At 39.6% G+C, this 27,426-nt stretch overlaps 1 protein-coding gene across 1 annotated transcript; it reads left to right on the forward strand.

Moving 5' to 3' along the window:
- Positions 1 to 263: 263 nt before the first annotated feature.
- Positions 264 to 26,444, forward strand: GYPA (glycophorin A (MNS blood group)). The gene is given in 6 exon segments (NM_001098141.1): positions 264 to 337; positions 4,240 to 4,305; positions 19,614 to 19,652; positions 20,658 to 20,743; positions 22,170 to 22,224; positions 25,994 to 26,444. Coding segments are annotated over 6 exon segments (300 nt in total). The 5' UTR covers positions 264 to 300; the 3' UTR covers positions 26,011 to 26,444.
- The last annotated feature ends 982 nt before the right edge of the window (positions 26,445 to 27,426 follow it).

Genomic DNA, 27,426 nt, shown 5'->3' on the forward strand with positions numbered 1-27,426 from the left:
TATTACCTTGAACTGCCCACTGAGTTTATGCAAAGTAATTTTAACATGTATGCACTTCCCTGAAGTGGAGACTTGACTGAAGGCTTTAATATTCCTGGTTAAGCAGATACCCACATATCTTCATGGACAGATGGTGTGCAACTTTGCATCATTTAAAAATGCCACCCAGCCTATCAACTGATGCCTAGAGAATGTGAGCCTGAAAGATAACAATGTGTAGGCTGAGGCCACAGATGTCACGTCAGTCATCCTTGGCGGTTTTCTTGCACTGACCTTGGGAAGCCAGCTTATGACCTCAGGATGGACCGAAAAATGATCTTTGTATTACTATTGTCAGGTAGGTGGATTTTTTTTTTTTTTTTAGCAGGATACTGTTTTATGGGACATAGGATTATAGCTACAAGAAAAACTATCTCATTTTAGTCCTATTTGACTCACTGAATAACTGAATGAGTAGTATTCAGATCCCAGTCTTGTTGTTTAGTCACTAAGTCGCATCTGACTCTTTTGTGACCCTATGGACTGTAGCCCACCAGGCTCCTCTGTCCATGGGATTTCCCAGGCAGGAATACTGGAGTGGGTTGCCATTTCCTTCTCCAGGGGATCATCCCGCCCCAGGGATCTGCACTAGCAGATCCCACATCTCCTGCACTGGCAGGTAGATTCTTTGCCCCTGAGCCACCAGGACACCAGCCCAGTCTGGTGGATGGATTTTTTAATTGTGAGTGGGTTGGTAAAGTGAGGAAGTTACCCATGGCTAGATGAGAGGTATACTGTTCAAGTATAAGCCTAGGCAGCCTTGAAACAATGTAATCAAATACTCTGAAAAACAAGTCTGTGTGAAAGAATGTGTTGGTTATTGGCATTTTCATGAGTTTAACTTCTAAATTAGAGTCATTAATGAAGGTGATGGTGGGTCTATGTTCCTTATTTTTCAAAAAGTTTTCCCCCAAATTATAATTTCCTCCTTCACCTGCCAGAAAATTACAAGCCACAAGTATGAACCCTGAATCCATGGCGCGGCCGTTGGGGCGCCGTTATTTTCCATTTTGTGGTCCATTACTGAGATGTGATACAGGGGGGAAAAAAAAGAAAGGAAGAAAGAACTCTTATTGGCAGAGGGATTGTGTGGTTTGGACAGAAATGGAAATCAGTTCATTAAAATAAAAAGTAACATAGGCATATTATGAAGTAGTATCAAATTAGCATTATTTTTGGCCTCTTCCTGAGAGTGTTAAGATTAAAAGTTCTTCTCAAATACAGCGTTTATGTGTCAGAAATACTAGTGCCCAGCACCTAGATAAGGAGCAGGCAATTATTTGAAATCTGTTTAGCCCCCTCAGACGTGGTTGTAATTTGAGTTACATAGAGTCTCAAGAATCACCTGAGCACTCTAGGAATTGGAGGAGTGATTCAGGAATTTCTTAGATATTAGGTTGGCTAAAAAATTCACTCATTCATGTTATGAAAATATCTGAACAAACTTTTCGCCTGACCCTGCACTAGGGGATAAAGTGTGTAATGGTTAAAGCACAGATATGAAAGTTTCAAACCTGGCTTCACATCTGAAAGCCAGGGCCCATTAAGGCAAGTTCCTTTCCCTCCCTCAGCCTCACTGTTCTTATCTGAGAAACACAGGAAATATTGGTACCTGCCTACTGCTGTCAACGAGTAGTCACCTAAGGACTAAATAAAGTCATTACCGTAATGTCCTTACTCCAGCGTCTGGCAGTAGTGAAGAGGTATTTAGCTATGATAACAATTATAACCTAGGAAACAAACCTGGTTATAGGATGGTGACTTCTGAGAAGTGAAGGAGAAGGGGGAAATTCCAGGAAACAGAAGACTAGCAGAATTATCTTCCTGGAGAAGGAAATGGGAGCCCACTCCAGTATTCTGGCCTGGAGAATCCCATGGACAGAGAAGCCTGGCTAGCTACAGTCCACAGTGTCGCAAAGAGTCAGACTCGACTGAAGCGACTTAGCACCCACGCTGGTGACACTAGTGGTAAAGAATCCTCATGCCAAAGCAAGAGACGTGAGAGACACGGGTTTGATCCCTGGGTCGGGAAGATTCCCCTGGAGGAAGGCGTGGCAACCCACTCCAGGATCCTCCCCTGGAGAATCCCATGGACAGAGGAGCCTAGTGGGCTGCAGTCCATACGGTTGCAGAGTTGAACACAACTGAAGTGACTTAGCATTCACGCACAGAGTTACTCGAATTTTTGTAAATAACAAAGAATAAAAACAGTTAGCTTGAGGAAAAGGAAATACATGCCAGAAATATGACATAATATTTAAATATATTCAAATATATATAAAGGTTTCACACAGAGGAGACCAGGGGTATTCACGGTGTGGTTCCAGAGGGCAGAGTGGGGTTACTGTCCCGAAGTAGACACCTTACCCATTTGGGGAAGTGGAGGGACATGATTTTGGAAAGGACTCCTGGAAAAGAAAGAAATTCATGCTACAAATGCTCAGGCAGAGTGAGTTAAAGCCTTAATGAGACTTCATGAAGTCATCAAGTTTAAGTGACTCCAAAGACTGCCTTGGTATCCAGTGCCAAGGCTGTCATCAGCTTTGCATTTTTGGAATCCTCCAAAGAAACTCTCTTGATGTGACTACTTTAGAGAATAATAGGAAGGTATTGGAAATGATTGCCGCCACCCTTACTCATTAGATGAAGAGAACATGAAAAGTGTGAGGAAATAAGGGGGAAAAAGAGTTTGTTTGCTTTCTCCAGTAATCTAAAGGATAAAGCCAGTATTTCTAAGTGTATCCGAGGTCATCCTCCTGTGGAGAGTAATTTTCTTTTCTATGATTTGATTCCCAATCCCTCAATTCCTTCCCTCATTTGTGCATTCAGTAATTATGCATGAGGTACCCTATACCAAGGCCACGACAGTGCCACGAATGAGCTCCTGAGTTCATGTTCAGGGCGGGTGGGGGCAGGGAGAGGGAGGGAACAAAGACATTCAGCAGAACAAGTATTGAAATAAAACAGAGTGAAAAATAGCACCCAGAAATAAACCAGGGAAGGTGGTGGACATAATGCAGAGAGCCAATATAGAGAGGGATAGCAGGATCTTTTTCTCTGAGTTGGTGATGTTTCTGATGAAAGCTGAACAATGAGAAGAGGCCACACTTCCAAAATCTCGGGAGGGTGGTGGATGTAGAAGGGAGATGAAGGAAGACAATTCTGAGGCAGAAGAAGGCAGAGTGTGTTCAAGGAAAAGCCAAAGCTCTGATTTGAGTATAGGGTCCTGATGCTAAACAGCACTTGGAGAGAGCTCTGGGTCCATAGGCCTTGGTGATCTGTGTGCATCTCACCACACACGCCTTGCAGGCACACGGTTAGAATGACTCAGCAAAGAAGCAAGGCTTCTCCTTTTCCTTCAGTAATCTAGGAAGAGAACGTTTCTCTCAATTTAACTGTTACAGGACTGAGTTCTGAACTGGGATTCAGGGACACAGCACTCTAAATTTCTTAAAAGCCCAATCTGTGTCTTCATTTTTGTCTCCCCCACTCTGCTAGGCTTACATATGTGCTTAGTCTCAGTTTCATCCATGTGATCCCATGGACTGTAGCATATCAGACTCCTCTGTCCATGAAATATTCCAGCCAAGAATACTGGAGTAGGTTGCCATCCCTTCTCCATGACATCTTCCTGACCCAGGGATCGAACCTGCGTCTCCTGTATTGCAGGCAGATTCTTTACCATCTGAGCCACCAGGGAAGCCTGCCAGGCATGTACTAGGCTCTCAGTTAATAGTAGTTGCAGAAACACCAAATGATCAGAATTTTGTTGCAGACCAGTTTAAGTGTGGAGAAGTGAATGACTCGCATGGGTCTCATTTTCGTCCTGCCTATCAAATAAAACACAGACTAGATGGCATCAAAATCCTTTTCATCTCTAAACTTCAGTGATGCCTCAAAGGTCAGCCTGAGATGATTCATAGGCTAGTTTCCAAATCTTTAAATCTCTAGATTGGTGTGAAGTTGGGTTTTTAGAAAGAAATGAACACTCTCACCCTGCACCCCTGGAGAAAGATTTCTAAGACGGGGAAGGAGGCACAGTATCTCAAAATCAACTTGCACTGGTTTCAAATTGGGAAGTTGGATTTAACATCATTGTGATCAATTTCTCTGTACTTTGGTCTCTAGAGGATGACTGAAAACATCTATGAACCTATTGGGGAAGCACATTTTAGATAATTTTCCCAAATGTCTTTATAGGTTATATTTTCACAAAACCTGTTGCAACACAGACTCCAGGGATAAGTGACCCTACTCATTTGCCAGGTAAGTTACCAACCAAAGCAGGCAGGTAATAGATTTCCAGCCATTAGTATCATATCTGTGTATTTAATAAGCACCTATCTGTGTGGTTTTTTATGACACACGAGTCAAATTAAAGCAACAACACTAAAAAGAAACATTTCAGGGTTAACTCTTGGTATTGGAATTGGGGTAACTTTTTTCTGCTTTTTAATTCTTTCTAAATTCTCTGTGAAATGAATCATAAAATATAATTAGGAAAAGGTTTAAATTTTTTCAAATTAAGCCAAACACATACAACCTGTGCTTTCTAAGCTGTGTCTGTCGTTAAGCAACAGTGACAAACACTAACAGAGACAAACCTAGATATCTGCATGCTCATTTCATGTCCTTATTTACTGCTCAAAGAAACTTGGTTGTGATGGATACGGAAACTGATTTCCGGGATCTGATAGAGAGAAGCGCAAGAACTGACAGTAGATATATGAGGTAACCCAGGGTTAATATTTTCCCATTTTCTGTTTCTTTTAATTGAAATACAGTTGATTTACAGTGTTGTATAGTAGTCAAGTGTACAACATAGTGATTCAAAATTTTTATTGATTATGCTGCATTTAGAATTTTGTGCAATATTGACTATATTCCTTGTTCTCTACAATATATCCTTTTAGCTAATTTATATTATACATAATAGTTCATACCTCGTAATCCCTTACCCCTATTTTGCCCTCCCCGCCCCCCACTCCCTACTGGTAACCACTAGTTTCTTCTTTGTACCTGGGAATCTATTTCTGTTTTGTTATAGTCATTTATGTTATTTTTTGGATTCCGCATATAAGTGATATAAAATATTTGTCTTCCTCTGACTTATTTCACTAAGTATAACATCTTTTAGGCCCATCCATGTTGTTGCAAATGGCAGAGTTTCATTCTTTTTTGCAGCTGAATAATATTCTTCTGTGTGTGTGTGTGTCTGTGTGTGTGTTTGTGTGTCTGTGTGTGTGTGTCTATGTGTGTCTGTGTCTGTGTGTGTGTGTGTCTGTATGTGTGTGTCTCTGTGTTTGTGTGTCTGTGTCTGTGTGTGTGTCTGTGTGTGTGTCTGTGTGTGTGTGTCTATGTGTCTGTGTGTGTGGGGGGGGGTGGGTGTGGGTGTGTGGGTGTGTGTTATACATCTTCTCTATCCTCTCATCTGTTGATGGACTCTTCACTTGCTTTCATACCTTGGCTATTGTAAACAATGCTGCTGTGAACATTGGGGTTCATATTTTTTTGGAGTTAGTGTTTTCATTTTCTTTGCATATATACTGAGGAATGGAATTGCTGGATCCTATGCTGGCTCTATTTTTAATTTTTGGAGAAATTTCCATAGTATTTTACATTATGGCTTCACCAATTACCATTCTCACCAGCAGTATACAAGGATTCTGTTTTCTCCACATCCTCGCCAACTTTTGTAGATTTCTTTGATAGTCATTCTGACAGATGTAAGGTAATATTTCACGGTGGCTTTGATTTGCATTTCTCTGTGTTGAACATCTTTTCATGTGTCTGTTGGCCATATATACGTCTTCTTTGGAAAAGGCCCATTTTCTGTTTTCTTGTAGGACTTGTTTCTTCTATGATACAGTAACTCACCCACAAGTCCCCGGCTGCCACACTCTACTTGCTAAGAGTCGTGGGACAGTGGCAGCATATAGAATCTTAGGAAGCCTTCTTCATGGAGAGAATTCTACCACACCTTGGGAGTCGGGCAATGTTCTGACCATGTCTGTCTCAGAAAAGCAAATGACTCCAAATATACTAAAAGCCCCAAGCCACAAAACACTGTACATTCTTTTCTTGGTTCCCAAGCACCATACCAACCTCCAGTACATAGTGAAGGAGAGTTCCGACCTCAGCGTGTCTAGAGTCTTGTCTTCCTTGATATTTTGACCAGACTCTTCTTTCCTCATTTAATGGTCTTAATACCCTTGATGAAAGCCAGTTACCACAGATATAGGAGTTAATTTCTAGACTCTCAATTCTATTCCATTGATCCTTAGGGCAGCACCATACTGTTTTGACTACCATTGCTTTGTAGTAAGTTTTGAAATGATGAAATGTAAGTCATCCAGCTCTGTACTTTTTCAAGATGATTTTGGCTACTTGGGGTCCCTACAAGTTCCATATGAATTTTAAGACCAATTTTTCTATCTGTGTAAAACTTTATATAATTATATCTGTGTATACTTAATTCATTTAGCTAGCCAGTAAATGAATCATGTAGACAGTTATTGCTGGTCTGACAGGAGGTGGATCTCAGGTGCCGATGTGAGCGATGGGAGTGGTTGACAATGGTTGACATGATTGACAATTATTATCCTCGTTTTGTAAATTATGAACCAAAAGTATAGAGTGGTTAAGTCTGCTGCCCAAGGTCTCAGCTAATAACTAGTGACATTAGCTTGAAACCAGCCATTCAGGCTCTAGAGTCTGTGCATTTCATCCACACATGAAACTGCTTATTCATCATCCACATTGATGTTCCGAGTTTGGCCCTATCTTATTCTTTGTTCTTTTTTACATTTTTTTTTTTTCTTTTTGGTTGCACCATTTGGCATGTGGGAACATAAATCCTAGACTAAGGGTCAAACTCACGCCTCCTGCATTGAAAGTGAAGAGTCTTAACCACTGAACTGTCAGGGAAGTCCTGGCTCTTCTGTACTCTTGCAACATTGTCACTTAATGTTCTACTCATGCTTTTGCTAAAGTGAAGCCTGTGTAAAGGCTCCTAGTCTGTCTTTTCCTTTTAATACAGCTAATGTGCCCTAATTTTATGACTATGATGGTAACCTTTTGCTATTTTTATCTGGGCTAAGTGATCTTTTTCTCTAGGGCTCTTCCTTTGATATTGCTACTTATTTCTCAGTCATGATGATATTTAAAAGTCAAAAGGAAAGAAAATAAATACAAAGCACAAAAGGTGAACATACTGCATCTGTTGAAGGCAACTGGGAATGTGGACCATGGCAATGGCATTGTGTCTGACCAGGAGACACAGTCTCATTCGCTAAGTCGCTAAGTCGCTCAGTCACTAAGTCATATCCAACTCTTCTGAAGCAAATCAGGCTAATATCCAATTGCTTTATAAATCTATTCAACACAAGATAAGGGTGATGTAAGACAGGGGTTCCTAACCCTTGTCATGAACCGGGCCACATAGCAGGAGTGAGCAAAGCATCATCTGTATGTACAGCCACCCCCACCCCTCACATCGCCACCTGAGCTCCACCTCCTATCAGATCAGCAGCAGCTTTAGATTCTCACAGGAGCATGGACCCTGCTGTGAACTGCACATGGAAGGTACCAGGTGTGTGCTCCTTATGAGAATCTAATGCCTGACGATCTGCAGTGCAAACGGAGACTATCATTAGTAGAGGTTAATCTCAGTGTAGTCATAACAGAAACAATGTGCACAATGAGTGTAATGTGGGTGATTCATCCCAAAACCCTCTTCTCCCAATGTTCGTCCACGGGAAAATTGTCTTCCATGAAACTGGTCCCTGGTGCCTGAAAGATTGGGGACTACTGATATTAGAACCTTTGAAAATGTAAGAAAAGATCCTAATGATTAGGAAACTGAAGTTTCTACATGTTTATCTAGTCTGGAGCAATATTCTTGCTGCAGGCAGTGCATTAGACTCCAATGTCTGAGTACACAGATGGTTCTAATACACAGTATCAAGAGTGAGCATACTGATCTAGTTTCTATTTTCCCATTCATTATTGTCCAGCCAGGCATGAGAAGTATCAGTGCTGTGAGAACTTTCCTTTTTTAATTAGAATTTTTCTCATCCAGTCTAACTTCTTTAATCCCATATCTAGTATGTTTAGGGAGTTTAGCTACACAAATGCCCATATCTTAAAATAAAGCTGCCATATCTAATCATGTAGATATCTACGTGTAATCTTCTTTAATTCTGAGGATTCGTGGTTAAGCAAGAGTAACTGGACTGGAAGATATTTAGCAAGAAAAACAATGAGATTTCAGGTTATAAATTGTTACCAACCAGAAATATCTATCCTTCCATAAGCTGGATATGACACTGGATATCATTCTACCTCTATGTTAAGGGACTAACCCTCCCACCCTCAGCTTCTGCACAACAGAAATTATTGGTTTTGCATCTTTTCAGTTAGCCCTGATTTGCTAGAAGGGACGGCTTACTTGAGAGTTAGTTACATAACTTGGTGAGAGTTTCATCTTCTTTTAATGACACTTATTTGGTGCTCTCAACCTTTTTATTTTGCATAGATCATGGCAGAACTTGGCAGATGGTTCTGCAGTCAAATAGGTGGGAATGGAAACTCCACCTCCACCGTTTATCAGCTTCATGATCTTAGGCAAGTTAGGCGATGTTTCTGATCTTTGTTTTTTTTTTTCCTCTACACATAATAAATTAATACATAATAATATACTCTCAGGTAATTGTTTTGAAGAGAAAATGCCTAGAATGTAGTTAATACACAATTTGTTTGTTATGAATATTACTGTCTCAGACATGTGAATGTCTATGATTTTGGAATAATCAGGTACCTTAGGCAGCAGTCCCCAAACTTTTTGGCACTGGGAACCAGTTTCATGGACGACAATTTTCCATAGACCAGGAGTGGGAGGGGTGGTTTTGGGATGATTCAATTGCATGACATTTATTGTGCACTTAATTTCTATTATTATTATTATTACATTAGCCCCACCTCAGATCATTAGACGTAAGATCCCAGAGTCTGGGGACCCCTGCCCTTTACTCTCATTTTATAAGTGAGACACGGAGGCTTAGAAAATTCAGTGACTCACTCAGGTCTCCCACCCCTTGGTGGCAAAGCCAGGACTAGAATCCTGATCTCCTTTCTCCCTGGGGCAATGAACAGAAACATCCCTTGCTTTCTATCTGTTCAGGCTAAAGAACGCACAGTGGCTGGGATTATAGGCTGGTTTTTCTCTCTCACTGGCTGGTTCAGTAATAGTTCGGAACAGCAAGAGTGACTAGAATCTGGGCAGGACATAGCCTGACAGAATCAAGCTATGAAGTTCCGTCAGGGAAACCACTGTCCTCCTAGGCAATAACAGCTTCAGGGCAGACTTAGTGAGGAGCTGTTCTCTACCAAGCTGGGGAAGGCAGAGTTGTGACCCATTGGCTGCTGGGAACTGTCCAAGCAGGCCACTCTGTAGGTGAGCAGAAACTGGGTCATTGCATTTGAATCTGGCCCACTGATTGCACCAGTGGACATGCTCTCTAAGAGTCATTAACCAGAGACTTCACACAAAATTTCGAGGGCTATTCAAAACACTAAGTGCAAATGTCATCCCATCAACTTTTTATGCTTTAGAAAGTTCAATTTTTCTAAATTGTAACTAGCTACTTTGACTTACTAAATGTCTCCAAAAAAATAAAAGTGAACAACAGCAGACAAAAGGGACATCTAACTGTATTATCACAACTTGATCAGATTGATGTTGTCAACCCTTTGGTTCAAGGGCAAAATTGAGTATTTCTTTTAAAATATTGCTTCATGGCAATAGCTTTCTCCAAATATCTTTTGGAATAAGGAAGAGTCCTGTCCATTCTGTAAAAAAATAATAAGGTCTGGAAGAAAAGGCATTGAGTTGGAAGCCAGCAAATGTGAGTTTTCCCCAGTTTTACCACAAATAAGCTGTTCAGAACTTTCACAAATACATTACTGATCAGTTTTCCTGGTCATCCCAGTGCCAGAAAAGTCTAACACTTAGAAAATGTCACTTTCTGACTTGGAAATTATTGAAGGCCTTTCATAGTTGGGGTGTATCCTTGTAAGAGTTTGCTTTGCTGAGATAAGACTTCTATCAGTTGCAAGGCAGGAGGGAACCAAGCTAAAACCAAGGACTGTGTGAGATGACTTTATCACTTCATGACAGGAGCTCAGCAGCTGGAAGTTTGGGCAGAGAGCAAAACTACAGGGTATTCGTCCAACATTGCATTTTATATTCTTTCTAATGACATTCCATGTTAGAAAGTCAGTTGTTTGGGAAAGCTGTGTGCCTAGCGGTTAGAGCATAGTGCAGAGAGCTGGGAGACTAGATCTCCATGCCCAACTGTGTCTCTAACTCACAAGTCACCCACCTCTCCCGCACACTGGGAACAGGGGACCTGTCGTGCTCCCTTCTGCAATACCCAGACATCTCAGGCTGGTAGAGTTTTTCTGAACAACTGTGAGGTCAGAGCCATGACAATACGAGACAAAAGAGGTGAATATTCTGGAACAATTCAGATGTTATGCAAGTATGAGATGATATGACCACAAAAATTTGGAATATTTAATATTCTGGGTTGTATGTTCATTTATTCATTCCTGCCTCTGAAACCTAAAATTAAGTGATTCAGTCCAAGTAACAAATACATACTTTGTGCAAAGTGCCAAAGCAAATGTCATTTTAGTATTTGGGCACTATAAAATTTTTTTAAACTAGGAGTTTGAGGCCTTGCTAAACCTACCCTTTTATTCCCGTTTGCACTAATTTGCCACTTGAACATGAAACTTGTGTCAGTCTGAGAGGTTTGCCATCTTTGCTACTGGCTGCCCTCTAACGCCCACGTAAATGCACACTGTGTTCTCTTTCTTCATATTTAAGCCCATTTTAAGGTCACTTCTTCACCTTAATTCGACCTTGTCCACATTTCCACCTAAAATTCTATCCATCCTTCAAGTTTCAGCCAGTGACTCAGTGCAAGCAGGCGGAGGGTGAGGCTTCAGAGTAAGTCTTTGGAGCCCAGTGAAGCTCAGGAACTGTGCCCTGTTGGTCCAAGACCCATGTGTTCCTTAGGTAGTGTGACACTGGACACATCTTCCATTATGCCTTGAGGTAAAAGTGCTTCTCTTGGAGACAGAGTGGAATTTTTCAGGTATAGTCTGGATATGTTCCTGAAAAAGAAGTAAAATGATGAAGGAAAAGACCCTCAGGTCAATATTGCTAGAGCAGAAAACAGTTTTTCTTAGAGGCTCTAACAAGAGGACATGGAAGTCTAAGAGGTATAAAGGAAGTAATACAATAAATTGGTGTGAACAAATCATCAAAATGAAGACTACGTGATTATTCTATCAATTCTAGCCCTTAGGGTATCTGGCAATCTCAAGGAATTTAGTTGTCATTTTTCTGTGTACAGTACATCCCAATGTTCACCAGCTAATATGCTAAAACATTGAGAAATCCTGCTGACAAGACCTCAACCAGGTGGAGATCTGGGAAGTTGGAATATTATTGGAAAACAGCAGAATTCGGTCTCAATTTTGTTCCTTACCTACTTTGTTAAACTGAGCCAATCATTTAATTTTCAAATTTATTATCTATAAAGTAAGCAAGTTAGATTAACTGTTCCAAGGGACTTGAAGGTAAAATGTAAAAGTATATTCTGAATTAATTAGGACAAAATTGAGATTGACTTTGAGTCAACAAATAAGGCAAACAGGAAAAGACCCTGATGCTGGGAAAGATAGAAGGCGGAAGAAGTGGGCAGCAGAGGATGAGATGGTCGGGTGGCATCACTGACTCAATGAACATGAGTTTGAGCAAACTCCTGGAGACAGTGAAGGACAGGGAAGCCTGGAGTGCCGCAATCCATGGGGTCGCACAGAGTCTGAGCACAGAGGACAGAGACGCAACTGAGCGACTGAACAACAAATAACAGAAAGGGAAGGGCCTAGAGCAAAAGAGGGGAAAAAAAAAAGTAGGAAAGAAATGCTTCCTCGAATCCAGCCCATAAGAGGTTCAGGCTAGACTGTTAAAATTGTTTTGCTAAAGTTAAAATTAATTTTAATGAGCTGTCTCTCCCTAAGCATTTTCTTATTTGGATAGCAAAAAAGTTACACAGAACTGATTATCCCTGGCGAAAACCATGTTCCTCTTCTCTGACTTTGCTTAAAATTAGAGGCTTGAAAGTGCCAGTTTTTAGAGGTGTGAGATCTTACGTCGGCTCTTCAGCATATTCTTTTTACAACTTGTTGCAATTTTCTGTCCCTTTAAGGTCTTAGTCCACAGGCCTTCCCTACCAAAGGCTGTGCTGACAAGTGATAAGGACCCTCTGTAAGGAGGAGCGGCCTATTTGCAAAACGACTTATCTTGACCACTACTGAACACAAGATGGGATCCTCTTATGAAGAGCTCTGGGCATGGTTGTTTGGCTTGTTCTTTCTTTTTCCTACATCCTCCTTCGTGCCATAGACAGTGATCTTCCCCAAATGAAAGTCTGGTTCAAACACTTCATCTTTCCAGCTGCCTTAGGCAGTGAAATTTCATGCCCTGGTCCACAACACCCGGCACGTCACTGCCTTCTCTGCTTCTCACACCCTCTGGTGCAGCCACATAGATTTTTGTGGTTCCTGCATCCCACGAGGGTGTCTTGAGTGCTGGGTCATCGCTGACACCACTGACTCTGTACCTAAATGTCCACAGAGTCGACCTGGTGAAACCCTAGACCACCTTCAAGGTGAGTTCAGAGAACCCCTCCATGAGGTCTTTCCATTTCCTCCTTTTGCGAATAGAACTGACCACTGTTTCCTGTGCCACCACTTCACCATCCCCCTAAAATACTTAAATACACTTAAATTAAAATTTTGTCTCTTTCCTAAGCTGGGATTTCCTTGATGGAAAAACCATGAATTATTTATTATTTCATTGTATCCCTAGTACAAAAGAGACATGCCTAAACATTCGTGTAAAGGAACACACAAGTGAGTAAGTGTCTAAGGGGCCCAGGAACCATTGTTGGCTGAAAAGGATGCACAACTTTACAGTTGAGAATTATGTTTTATTTGGCGGAATTTCTGAGGACTTAGGCCCAGAAAAAGCCTCTTAGATAGCTCTGAGGGACTGCATCGAAGAAGTAAGGGAGGATTTATATGAGTTTTACAACAGAAGTCAAGTACTCAGAATGTCAAAGGATTACTTTTAATTAAAGAAAGCCAGACATCTCAAGTTAATAAATTTAGTGCTTTTCCCTCTATGGGAAGATGCAAGAGTCCAGGCTTACTACAGTCTTTCCTTTGATATACACCTTAACCATCTAGAGCCAGTGGCCTGAATCCCCTCAGGGTCTACAGTCTGCGATGCCAGCAATGGCTGAAAGCATGGTGTCTGCAACATCCTTTGTTCACTGATACGGCGGGCAATTTTTTTCATCCACACCATCAAGGCCTATGAAACACATCTGGATTCTAAACAGTCAATCATAAGATTTCATTTAGCTTTAACACACTATGCCAAGCACTGGGATCTTGTGGAGTTTTTAGCCTAAACCGAAGTAGGGGAGGTCAGAGAAGACCTCCTAATAAAAATGGCCTTGAACTGGGACCTGAGAAGTGGATAGCCAGCCAAGAAGGGGACCACGGGAGGATATTTCAGGCAAAGAGAAGACGAGGTACAAAGTGTGGGCTTGGAGAAGAGTATGCTGCATTTGAGGAACCAAGAGCTGTCCAGATTCCTGGACTCCAAGGGAGCGTGAAGTTGCAAGCACTGATGGGGAGGCAGGCAGGGGCTGGGGCAGGCAGGGTCTTGCAGGTGTTCATAAAGAGGAGGGGCACCGACCCATAGACTGAGCACACCTCCCTAACTAACCACTGAAACTCCGGACTCAGACAGGCAGAAAGCCTGGGGTAGCGCAATCTTTGCACTCAATGAAAACTCTAGATGGCTTCAGGTAAATTTTAGCTACCCAGGTGGCACTGGTGGCAAAGAACTCGCCTGCCAATGCAAGAGACCAGACATGCAGGTTCGATTCCTGGGTCAGGAAGATCCCCTGGAGGAGGAAATGGCAAGCCATTCCAGTATTCTTGCCTGAAGAATCCCATGGACGGAGAAGCCTGATGGGCTGCAGTCCGTAGGGTCGCAAACAGTCAGACACAACTGAAGTGACTTAGCACGCATGCACTTCTTAAAAACTTTAAATTTGGTGTGGTTTTATTTTTTTGTTTTTTACTTTGGGATTTTTTTTTCTTCTAGTTGTAAAATTGTGTGCTTGTTATTGAAACATCAAAAATATTGTGTCAGTCCTCTGTGGAGGCAGGTTTCCACTATTCTTACACTCATTCCGTGCATGCCCCTTTGCATGTGGCTTGTTTCATTCATCAGTACATTTATTTTAGGCACGATCCAGACACTGACCTCCCTGTCTCTCTGTAAGAACCTGGTCAAACAATTCGTTGCTGTATGTGAATTATATCTCAAGAAAATGAGAAGATCTTTTTAAAAAAGAAAGGAAATTGGCCAAACATTTACAACAGCTAGTATTTCACTGAATACCCGCTATGTACGGAGCCCTGTTCTAGTGTGCAAGAGATTCAAAATGTGCCAGGCCTGGGATCTAGGAGCCCAGGGAAGCTTGTTTCAGAAAAGCTCATTGGTATCCACATGATTTATAAATGTGTGCCCTAAATGTGAATGAATTGCACTGAATTGAAAGTTGTAAAGGAAGATGTAACATTAACTAACAGAGAACATTTTTGTTCATTAGCTATTCTTTTTTATTTTTATATACCTTCATTGATTCCTAATGAAAATCTTTCTTTCCATAATTTTAATCTCAATAGGTGCTGAACCTCAACATTCCTATGATCTAGTTATTGTTTAAAAACACTTGGTCTTAACAGATGCACACTACTATATGTAAAATACATAAATAACAAGGACCTATTGTATAGCACAGGAGACTATATGCAATATTTAGTAATAACTTTAATGGAAAAGAACCTGAAAATTGCATATATATGTGTGTGTATGTATAACTGGATTACTTTTGAATTATAGTGAATCAACTAAATTTCAGTTGAGAAAAGCACGTGTTTTTACATTAGACTTTACGGCTTTGCATCTGAATGATGAAGGATACCTTAGAGATACTAGTCATTTATCACACCCTACAGTCCACGAGTCACAAAGAGTCGGGCACGACTGAGCGACTAAGTACACACTATACTAACTGATGTGTGTGTGTGAAGGCACACAAATTATATATTAAACTAACAGTCCTCTCAATGACGTTTTGAAGTAAGTATTATCATTTTACAGATAGGAAATCAAGGCTCACTTTCTTCACCTGTAAGGCCCTGCCACATGAAAATTCTGGAGCTGCCACTGGGAGAGATGTGGGATGAATTTGTCTTGTGTGATGTGCTCTGTGGTCCGCTCATTGCCTCAACCTTAATCCCTGTCTCAACTTCTCTTTTGTACAGCTGAGTTTTCTTCGACCAGTGCCATTCCTAGTACAGAGTCACTCATTGATGGGCCTATTGTTGATACACCACCAGGAGATTTGTTCGTATTTTAAAACAGTTTTTCTCTGGAGTCATTGTCATGAGGCAGCTCTACTTAATGGGACTGTCTACTGCAGGGAAACTGACAAAGACCTAGAAATGGAAGCAAAATAGACAAAATCTCTCTCCTCTAGAGGAATTCTCGCTTCTGGAATGTTGCACAGGAATAATACGGTAGATTAAAGAAATTAAAGCTTCTAGCAAAACACATAAATGATGAATGTGAGCATGAAATGGTAGGCCAGGTAAAAGGGACCCAGTAGTGCAGTGGTGAGAGGGGGGCTTATGGTCAAACCTGGCTGGACTCAGCCCTGAGCTTGGCCCTGTCTCAGGTGCTGACCCTGAGTAGATTGAACCCCGAGTTCTCCAAAGGGTCTCCGTCATCTTATTTTTTAAATGGGGCTCATTTTACCTATCTCACAGTGTTACTCTAAGGATTAAATTTAAAAAATGTGTGAAAATTGCTTGACTGAGAGCCCAATACATCATACGTGCCCAGTAAAGTATAAGCCATCTGGGTCCTGAGATAAGGATGATCAGGTGGCATTCACTGTCTCTCTGATTATTCTTCTATGGAGAAGAAGATGACTTTGAAAGAGCAGGTTGAAAGCAGAAAAGAAGAAGGTCTTTTGTAGGTGGGATTTTGGCAGGGTACTTTGGATTTAAAGTAAAGCCTCACAGAAGACTTAGCATAGCTCTTGGATCATTAGCTAGTGGAAACACTGAGAAAAAGGGAAGCAATGGGTTTTCAGAAGGACAGAGACCAAGAGACGAAAATTAAGCTAAGTGCTTAGAATCAATTACTGGACTTCTGGGTCCAGTTAAATAATCTACTTTTCAAAGTGATTTCAGTGTGAAGCCAACATGATAGTGTCAAACCAGAAAACATTCATGGGTCCACTGCAGACACACACAGCGCACATGCCATGAATCCTGTAAATAGTGAGTGGCGAAAGAATGACCCACTGTAATCACGTCTTTGACAAGGTCATGTAATGTGTGCAGTATGTTATTAGTAGTAAATTCAAGAAATGACGTAAAATTGCATCGGGTGACAGCAGAAAAAGAAATACTCTTGTGGACTGGTCAGGGCGGATTAACTCTAGCAGAGCATTCAGTTCAGTTCAGTTCAGTTGCTCAGGCATGTCCGACTCTTTGTGACCCCATGGACTGCAAAACACCAGGCCTCCCTGTCTATCACGATCTCCCAGAGTTCACCCAAACTCATGCCCATCGAGTTGGTGATGCTATCCAACCATCTCATCCTCTGTTATATCCTTCTCCTCCCACCCTCAATATTTCCCAGCATCAGTGTCTTTTCAAATGAGTCAGCTCTTCGCATCAAGTGGTGAAAATACTGGAGTTTCAGCTTCAACATCATTCCTTCCAATGAATATTCAGGACTGATCTCCTTTAGGATAGACTGGTTGGATCTCCTTGCTGTCCATGGGACTCTCAAGAGTCTTCTCCAACACCACACTTCAAAAGCATCAATTCTTCGGCACTCAGCTTTCTTTATAGTCCAACTCTCAATTCCATACATGACTACTAGAAAAACCATGGCCTTGACTAGACAGACCTTTGTTGACAAAGTAATGTCTCTGCTTTTTAATATGATGTCTAAGTTGGTCATAACTTTTCATCCAAGGAATAAATGTCTTTTAATTTCATGGCTACATTCACCATCTGAGTGATTTTGGAGCCCAAAAAATAATGTCTGCTATTGTTTCCACTATTTCCCCATCCATTTGCCATGAAGTGATGGGACCAGATGCCATGATCTTTGTTTTCTGAATATTGAGTTTTAAGCTAACTTTTTCATTCTCCTCTTTCACTTTCATCAAAATGCTCTTTAGTTCCTCTTCACTTTCTGCCATAAGGGTGGTGTCATCTGCGTATCTGAGGTTATTGATATCTCTCCTGGCAATCTTGATTCCAGCTTATGCTTCATCCAGCCCAGCATTTCTCATGATGTACTCTGCATAGAAGTCAAATAGCAGGGTGACAGAATGCAGCCTTACGTACTCCTTTTCCTATTTGGAACCAGTCTGTTGTTCCATGTCCAGTTCTAACTGTTGCTTCCTGACCTGCATACAGATTTCTCAGGAGGCGGCCAGGTGGTCTGGTATTCCCATCTCCTGAAGAATTTTCCACAGTTTATTGTGATCCACACAGTCAAAGACTTTGGCATAGTCAATAAACCAGAAATAGATGTTTTTCTAGAACTCTCTTGCTTTATCTATGAGCCAACGGATGTTGGCAATTTGATCTCTGGTTCCTCTGTCTTTTCTAAAATCAGCTTGAACATCTGGAAGTTCACAGTTCACTTACTATTGAAGCCTGGTTTAGAGAATTTTGAGCTTTACTTTATTAGTGTGTGTTCAGTTCAATTCAGTTCAGTTTCTCAGTTATGTCTGACTCTTGGCGACCCCATGAAGTGCAGCATGCCAGGCCTCCCTGTCCATCACCAACTCCTGAAATCTACCCAAACTCATGTCCATTGAGTCGGTGATGCCATCCAACCATCTCATCCTCTGTCATCTTCTCCTCCTGCCATCAATCTTTCCCATAATCAGGGTCTTTTCAAATGAGTTAGCTCTTCACATCAGGTGGCCAAAATACTGGAGTTTCAGCTTCAACATCAATCCTTCCAATGAAAACCCAGGACCAATTTCCCTTAGGATGGACTGGTTGGATCTCCTTGCAGTCCAAGGGACTCTCAAGAGTCTTCTCCAATACCACAGTTCAAAAGAATCAATTCTTCAGCACTCATCCCTCTTTATAGTCCAACTCTCACATTCATACATGACCACTGGAAAAACCATAGCCTTGACTAGATGGACCTTTGTTGGCAAAATAATGTCTCTGCTTTTTAATATGCTATCTAGGTTGGTCATAACTTTCCTTCCAAGGAGTAAGCGTCTTTTAATTTCATGGCTGCAGTCACCATCTGCAGTGATTTTGGAGCCCAGAAAAATAAAGTCAGCCATGTTTCCTCTGTTTCCCCATCTATTTGCCATGAAGTGATGGGACCAGATGCCATGATCTTCATTTTCTGAATGTTGAGCTTTAAGCCAACTTTTTCACTCTCCTCTCATTGTGCAGTTGTTTGAGCATTCTTTGGCATTGTCTTTCTTTGGGACTGGAATGAAAACTGACTTTTTCCAGTCCTGTGGCCACTGCTGAGTTCTCTGAATTTGCTGGCATATTGAGTGAAGCACTTTCACAGCATCATCTTTTAGGATTTGAAATAGCTCAACTGGAATTCCATCACCTCCACTAGCTTTGTTTGTAGCGATGCTTCCTAAGGCCCACTTGACTTCACATTCCAGGATGTCTGGCTCTAGTTGAGTGATCACACCATCGTGATTATCTGGGTCATGAAGATCTTTTTTGTATAGTTCTTCTGTGTATTCTTGCCACCTCTCTTAATATCTTCTGCTTCTGTTAGGTCCATACCATTTAAGGCAACTGTATTAGGAACGTTTGCAGAAAGGAATCCAGTGAGACTGCTGGCAAAAACTCAGCTAAGGCAAAGTAAGGATTTGGATTCTGATGGTGGAAAATGGATAGCAACATGACTGAGCTTACATTCAGTCATGTCCAGCTCTTTTTGAGGATTGGACTGATGTTCATGTGGGATAACAGCTCAATATCTCTTTCTGATCACCATTTTTACATTTTTTAAAAATGCACTGCTTGTTGTGGAAGTCCATAGATGGTTCTTCCAATAGTTTCTCATATCCTTCCCTTTAGTGCATGAGGGAGTTTACTAATTCCTGATGAATGGAAACTTGTTGGGTAGCTGAAAGTAGATATTGGATTGTTAATGTTGAGGCTGACACATTACCTCATATATTTTACTTACTCACTGTTGAAAGTTGAACCGTGTAGTTCTTTAAACACATTTAAGGAATAACAAAAATCCACTAGACAGTCTAATTCCAAAAGAGTATTTTTTAAATATGCCATATGTTTTCTGACCTTATTTTCAAATATTTTCTTTTTAGGACCAAGGATAGTACTTCAACATAAATTCTCACAGCCAGGTATGTTAATATTTGACAAAGAATGATGATCATTCCATTTAACATTATGTAGTGCGAGTTTTAAATGCCTTGGAACTAGAAGCATCAATTTTATTTTTTAAGTTTATTTTCTTTCTGATTTTGCTTTAAAAAAATTTAATCGAAGTATAGTTACTGTACATTATTATTTGTTCTAGGTGTAGAATATAATGATTCACACTTTTAGAAGTGACACTCCATGTATAGTTGTTATAAAATATGGCTACATTCCCTGTGTGCTCTACAATATATGTGCTGTGCTTAGTTGTACAGTCGTGTCCGACTCTCTATGACACCATGGACTGTAGCCCGCCAGGGTCCTCTGTCCATGGGATTCTCCAGGCCAGAATACTGCAGTGGGTTGCCATTCCCTTCTACGGAGGATCTTCCCAACTCAGACATCAAACCCAGGTCTCCCGCACTATAGGCAGATTCTTTACTGTCTGAGGCAGCATGGAAGCCCTGCTGTACAATAATATATCCTTGCAGCTCGTTTTACACATGACAGCTTGTACCTCTTACTCTCTTATCCCCATATTGCCTTTCCCTCTTCCCTCTCCCCACTGGTAACCACTAGCTAATTTTAAAAACAAGAGTGTTACTTATTTCAGTCACACAAATTGTAAAAACAAATTATGTTCTTTTCAGAATCAAAATAGGCATTTCCAATTTCCTTAAAAATTTTAGAAACAGCAGTATATAATCTGATCATCATTTTTATTTTAAGTTATATATCTTCAGCTTTCTAGCCAACCGTGGGTACATCCAGAATAAATACAGATCCTTCCTGTCTTAGTCCAGATTTGTTTTTAAACTCTGTGCTACCACTTTGGAGCTACCTTCCCAACACTGTGTTTGTGGATTATCACTTTCCCCTATAAAAAGACAAAGCGATATTACCCTGATTTTACCTGCTTTATTTTACAAATGCTGTGTGGTCATTTACTTCACACTTTTATAATTTGCTCCTCTGTTTTTCTCCTATAGTAATGGTAAGCATTATTTTTGCGGTGATTGCTGGTATCGTTGGAATTATCGTCGGAAGTGCCGGCCTTATTTTGCTACTGCGAAGGGTGAGGACTCAGTTTTAATTTTTAAGTGCTGGTGTAAATAACTCCAGGAGGGTTTAACTCTGTGGCTTCAACTAAATTCAAAAGGAAAACAAAACTGCATGAAACTCCATCTTTTTCAACTGGACACAGAGAAGTCACTGAGTTACTCTAGTAGAATTTTTTATTTGCATTTGCCTATAAAGAATCCCCAAATACCAATCTACCTGTTTTCCAATGAAACATCCTCCAAGGCTTCTAACTTGGTTTAGTATATTTTGATGGATGTGGATGAAAGTCAAATGTCTAATTATAGTATCTAGTTTAATTTGCATATGAAAAATCTTTAAAATAACATGATATATTTATTAATGCTGAAAATATTTGCTTTTCTATTCTATTTCTTGGGACAGATTTGTCAAATTCCACCTATGACTTTTCAGCCATGAATGATGTTTTTCATCACTAAAGATACTTTTGAGTCTGTATGACAGCATTCCAAAGAACATCACCTTTGCTATATAACCTCCTGTTTAAGGTAGTTCAGACACAACATTTGTGTGTGTGATTATAATGCTAGTAATTTGGAATTATAATCCTAGGTCATTAAGTGCCTAGTCACAAAAGAGTGGTGCAATTGAGTTCGCATTCACCCTCTATTTTTATCTTTGTGATCTCCATACCACAGCCATTCTATATATGTATATATTCTTTATAAAATGCTTGTTTTCGAGAGCTCACAAAACTGCAATGTTAGGGCTATAACAACAAGATTGATAGTAAATCTACATAGAGTTCCCTTGCCCTTTTCTATTTTAACTATTTTTGTTAGGTGACTTTGATAATCATTCAAATCTATGATTGTTTAGCATTACTCCATGACAATTTATCTTCTCTAAATAATATTTTCTTAATAAAAGTTAAGTAATGAGAGAATCTGCTCTAATATGAGAGATTTTGTAAAGACTTGAATGGGAGATAACTCCTCTTGTTTGCAGTTTAAATGTTGGGGACAAAGTCATGCCCTGGTCTTTGGGCACAGATGACAAATTTAGTTGTCTTCTCTCTTGGCTGATGATCTAAATCTGAAAAAGACAATGACATACTTGGTTGGCAAAATTCAGAGAACATCTTGCATACGAATATAGTAGAATTGGGTCATGGTTATCAATTCAGCTTTTCATTACAGCAGGGAACTATGACACAGTCAATGTTTGGGGTAATAGTTCACCTATGGAAATAACAAATATTATTTTGAAATAAAACTTTAAAGCAAAGTTTGTAGGTTATCTATGAAATAATAGCTTTTTCCACAAAAGAACTCTACAACGTGAATTTTAATTGAAAGAAAACAAACTTTAACCAAAAAACGTGCTTTTAATCTATTTTTCTTACTGTGTCTAAGTTTATAAAATTGTGGCATTAACGTTCTTCTGCCTTTTATTCATAGAGAAATCGAGAACGAACAAGTACTCCTAAAACTTCTGAACAACCAGAAGAAATAGGTTGGTGCTATTTTTATTGCCTTTTGCCTTTTTGGAAGGAACATAAATTAATGACTTACTTTTATACTCTTCAATATAATGAAATTTTCCCTTAGGTATAAATTATCTTTTTAAAAAAAGTAAAACAAATACTGCACATAAAGCAAAAACCAAGTTCTTTTCTGTACTTTTTATTTTCCAAACTGCAAAGTTGAGAATAGGAGAACCTGTAGGCGGCTAGTTCAATAGCCCCAAATCTGGAGCCAGACCTTGGTTTGAATCCGTATTCCACCACTTAGCAGCTGTGTAAACCTAAGCCAGCTATTCTTATGGAGATAATAATAGTGAGTGGGCTGATAATTCAACATGGGGATAATGATGGTGTTCATCTCACAGAGTTTCATGAGGATCGAATGAACTACCATAAGTAGTAGAGTGCCTAGAGCAGTTCTTGGCCAGAGTAAGCACCCAGTGCCTAGTAGCTGTTATAAATATTGCAGCCTCCACACTCAATGACCTCTGCACAAGTGGCCAGTCACTAGGCTTCCTTATCATTTCCACTCTCAGGTGGAAAGGGGATACATAAACATGGCAAAAATAGCAGGAGTATCTTGTTCACCCAGAATAGTATTGACTTAAATAGTGTTTTCCAAAAACAGACAACCTTAAAAAAGTGTGAGATTTCTATATTTAAAAGTATCCAGATATTAGTACTTTCTTGCAGGAAAAAAAAAAATGTAAACTCTAACAAGCCTGGAGCATCCATTACCAGCATGAGAGTAATTCCTAAAGGCTGAGTAGTAGTTGCTGCTTCTACTATGTGTTTTAATACCTAACCAATTTTATTAATTATGGCCTGTTACATAATTTCACTAATTGAGTATATGGTTCTGTTAACATTAAACTTTGACATCTGTTTGGGGAGATAATCACCAAACACAAGTCGCTGTAGAATGGGCTTTAAATGCTCAAGCAAAAGGGAACTGATTCTGCTTTCTACAAAATTGAAGTTTTTCTCAAAATTATCAAAAATCATGACAGATTTTAGGGGCTGTAAATTTCCAGATTCCAATATTTAACCCTAGACCTAGCACCTATCTTCAAAGGACTTGCTAGGTTTTTTAGATTTTGGGGTCATAAAAAACAGAGAGTTTTCAACTCTCTACTGCAGCCATATAACCTATATGCAGAACTAGCTTCATCACATTATCTTGTAGGTTCTTAAAGATTAAAGATGATCAGTATATAATTATTTAGTCCTGGGAGTTTCATGCTTAGTAGGGTGAATAGTGTACATGTCATTCTCAGCTACCAGGATTAATAAGACTCAATGTACAGATACCTAAAACAGCAAATGTTTTGAGTCCTGTAGCAGATTCACTTTTTTAAACTAAGGTTACTTCATTATAGGATTTGCAGTTCGGACAAATATGTGTTATTTCTTTTACCTATATTCTGCATTGTTTCAAAAAAAATGTTTGAAGATGTTTTTAAAATGGAGCAATTACTAGTCAAGACTTAATGTTTAGTTACCTAAATTTCCATATGCTTTTAACTATTGATTTATTTTGGTGACAATTTTAGTGTTTAATGTTTTGTCTGCTTTTTTTTTCATATAAACTTGAGCCTTTCCGTGCAATAGCTCACAAAAATTTGGGACAATTTAATTCATCAAAGTTCATTAAAATATCCTTGTTAGTTTAAGTGCAACAGACAATTTCCAAATGCTCACTGTGGTTTGGGCACCTACACACTTATTAGATATACCAGTAGGAGTCTCTGTCCTCTAGAAGCTGAGCATCTATTGGAAACTGACTGTGGTCATTGTAGGGAACAGGTTTAAGGTAGCAGAGGCATTAGCATCTAAAAAGTCTGGGGCAGGTATTAATAGCAAAGGCTTCTGCAGATGAAATCACCAGAGGTCAGCCTTAAAGGCTGGATAGACATTTCTAGGGGAAAGTCAGTTCTAGACAACAGTCCAGCTTGAGCAAAAGCATAAAAGAAGACAGAATATGGTGTAGTCAAGGAACTGTGTGCATTTCCACATTAGCAAGATTAATGCCTCAGTTCTTCATTTATGTCTCAAATACACATAAATGCAGTGGAAAGTGAGATGAATCATATTTTAGGTTCAATTCACCTTTCCTTATTTGTGCAAATGAAGTTATTAAATGTGTCATAGTAAGTTAGTGAAATTGTTACCAGAGAGTAGATTCTTGGCAGAAAGCATTAATAGACGAGGCACATAAGTCAAGAAAATAAAGGGTTTATTAATAAGTAATAGGATGTTCTTGGGGGAGTGTGAGTATATTCAGGGGGGTAGCTTCTCTGAATTCCTTTAGCAAGCTGGTTATATGGAGTGTAAAAATGAGTGGGCAGAATGTTCATTGGGAGGGGAGAGGTTTGGAGTGATAATTCCTGATTTTCACCCCAACTCCACCTTTCTAAGGAGAGAAGGGATCTTTGTCTTTATTCAGTCTTGATCAGAAGTGTCACAGCATCAGTACATGATGGAAACTTCTTACCTGCAAGGCTGATTTTATTGTAATGAGAACATAATGAGCAAAAGGTACATTTGGACACTGGAGATTCCGCCTTTCCCTACCTTTCTTTGTCTGCCTCCAGGACACTTGTTACCCCCAAATGTATGGGTTCTTATCAGTCCAGAGGTTTCCTGTTTTCTGTCTGCCCAAGGACCTGCTTTGTTTACAAGATGTGGGGTTTCCTGCCATTTGGCCTGTGCCACCCTTTGTCTGCTCATTTCTAGCTATCTGCCTGCTCTAACAAAATGGGTTATCAAATCAGACCCCACTTCATAGGAAATTTAGGAAAACACACAAGATTCCAGAAAGTGGGTTAGCCCTATTTTTGTAGAATACTGCTCTAAAGTAACTCACAAGTCAAAGGCAATAAGAGATGGGAGTGATCATGCCATCTCAACAAGAACAAGAGACGTTGGGGTATAAAGAACGAATTGCTTTTACCTCCTTGAACTTGCACAGGATTAATGGTTGGTGGGAAATGAGAATAAGTGAATCTGAGTTAGCTGCCCACAGTGATGGCCACATGTGACCTCTACCAGTCCATTTGCTATGGCAGAATTTGGGGGTGCACCATTCCTGTAATTCCCCAATCAAAGGAGACTGTGGGAAATGCTCTGCTTCCATAACAGCAAAGTTTTAGCCCATCTGTTTCACACAGTTTCTGGAAGTAACATAAATCCAACCTACTAGCTAAGGAAAGGGGGATATCACACTTGGTGTGGGAGGCCGGCCCTTCTTTCACATGGTAGAATCAGAGAGGAATTTAGCAGTGAGTTTCTGTACAGCCTTGCCCGTGCTTACGTCTAAGAAAAACCAGTTACTTCTGAAAGAGATTACAAACTAGGAACCTTGTCTTAAATTCAAACACATATGTGTAATTCCACCCACTTACCATTTACTGCTTTCATGATACATACATGATACTGTATGTATCATTTACATACACTCTATTCCACCCCTTCACAAGTTCTCTATTAGCTTCTCATCTCTGCAGAAGTTAGGACAAGAGCAGTTATGTTTGTTCCTTAAGTTCTAAGGCTTTTAGAATAGATTTTCTAAGAAATTCTGTTTCACTACACAGAACTCTAATAGAGCTAATCTGAAAAGAAATTCCTTTCATTTCCTAACAGTTGTATTCAAGGACAACTCTGTAAGAATATAGAATCCTGAAATTTATTTTATGAATTGATTTCCCACTGTATTTAAATATAATTGTGTTTAATACCACCGTTTTGTTTTTTCTCTAGAAGATCTGCCACAGTAATCGATGAGAGTCGGTTCACCAAATCAAGTTTTGGAAGAACTCAAAGACAAGACTTCAATCATGTAAAAAATAAACACGTACATTTTGGTAAAGTGAAAAATGAACATGTCAAAAAACCAATATGTTGTATACCTTCCCAAGTTGTACAATTTCAGGATAAAAATTTCATTATAATGAGTCCAGTGACAACTGTTTTCTTTAATGCTTTCTTTTGTATGTTAACATAATTTTTATAATTAAATGACTTAGAATTCTTATTCAAAACTTTAGTTGGCTTTGTACACAATTCTTTAAGACTGACATTCTATTCTTTGGCATTTTAATGATTATGCTTTCAAATGAACAGATTTGTAATATCTAGATAAAATCTAAGCTTTCTTCTCATTCTAAACTTCTGAGTCTATTTTCATTATTTTGAATAAATTAAAAGGAGAGCAAAATACTATTATTTCCTTCATTGCTGAACAGGCAAGGTATGTGTTACATTAAAGATGATGTTTTAATCATACTAATAAATCTTGTGCTTAGAAATGCCTTTCATACATACCTACATACATACATACACATATGTACATATACATAGATAAAGAAGTGGAATAGATATAATATATAAAATGGCATACACATTCATCCTTTGACCCATAAATCAACACAAAAGTTTTTTCCTATTAAAGAAGTGGGATACTACACATGTATAAATGACTCATTTATGATAACTTGTCTGAAAGTCTTAAGTGTTAACTCATTCAGGGCACAGACATGAAATGTGTTCCACTGGAATATTTAATTATGTCAGTGGGCAGAGTATCCTGAGAAAAAGACTTAATGACTTTGCTTACAAAAAGAAACTTCTGAATAACTCTATAAATGCAATGCTGCTAAGTCGCTTCAGTCGTGTCCGACTCTGTGCGACCCCATAGAGGGCAGCCCACCAGGCTCCCCTGTCCCTGGGATTCTCCAGGCAAGAACACTGGAGTGGGTTGCCATTTCCTTCTCCAATGCAGGAAAGCGAAAAGTGAAAGTGAAGTCGTTCAGTGGTGTCTGACTCCTAGCGGCCCCATGGACTGTAGCCCACCAGGCTCCTCCATCCATGGGTTTTTCCAGCCAAGAGTACTGGAGTGGGGTGCCATTGCCTTCTCTGATAAATGCAATAAGATATGCAAATTTGACATGTAGTTGAATATATAAAAAGATTACCCTGTATTCTCAATTAAATGCTTTAATCTGTCCAGTCCTAGTTTCTATTTTTAATAAAGTTTTGGAAATTGGTTTAAATAACTTAAAAGAAATTTCTGAATCCTGGAGACTAAGGTTTTGTGACTGTACACTTATCACTCATTTGTAGTAAAACTTGAAAAGCAATGTAAAAACATTGTGTATTCTTGTGATATTCCATTTAAACATCCATATGGCTTT

This window comes from Bos taurus, chromosome 17 (genome assembly GCF_002263795.3).
Source record: "Bos taurus isolate L1 Dominette 01449 registration number 42190680 breed Hereford chromosome 17, ARS-UCD2.0, whole genome shotgun sequence".
NCBI classification, from domain to species: Eukaryota; Metazoa; Chordata; class Mammalia; order Artiodactyla; family Bovidae; genus Bos; species Bos taurus.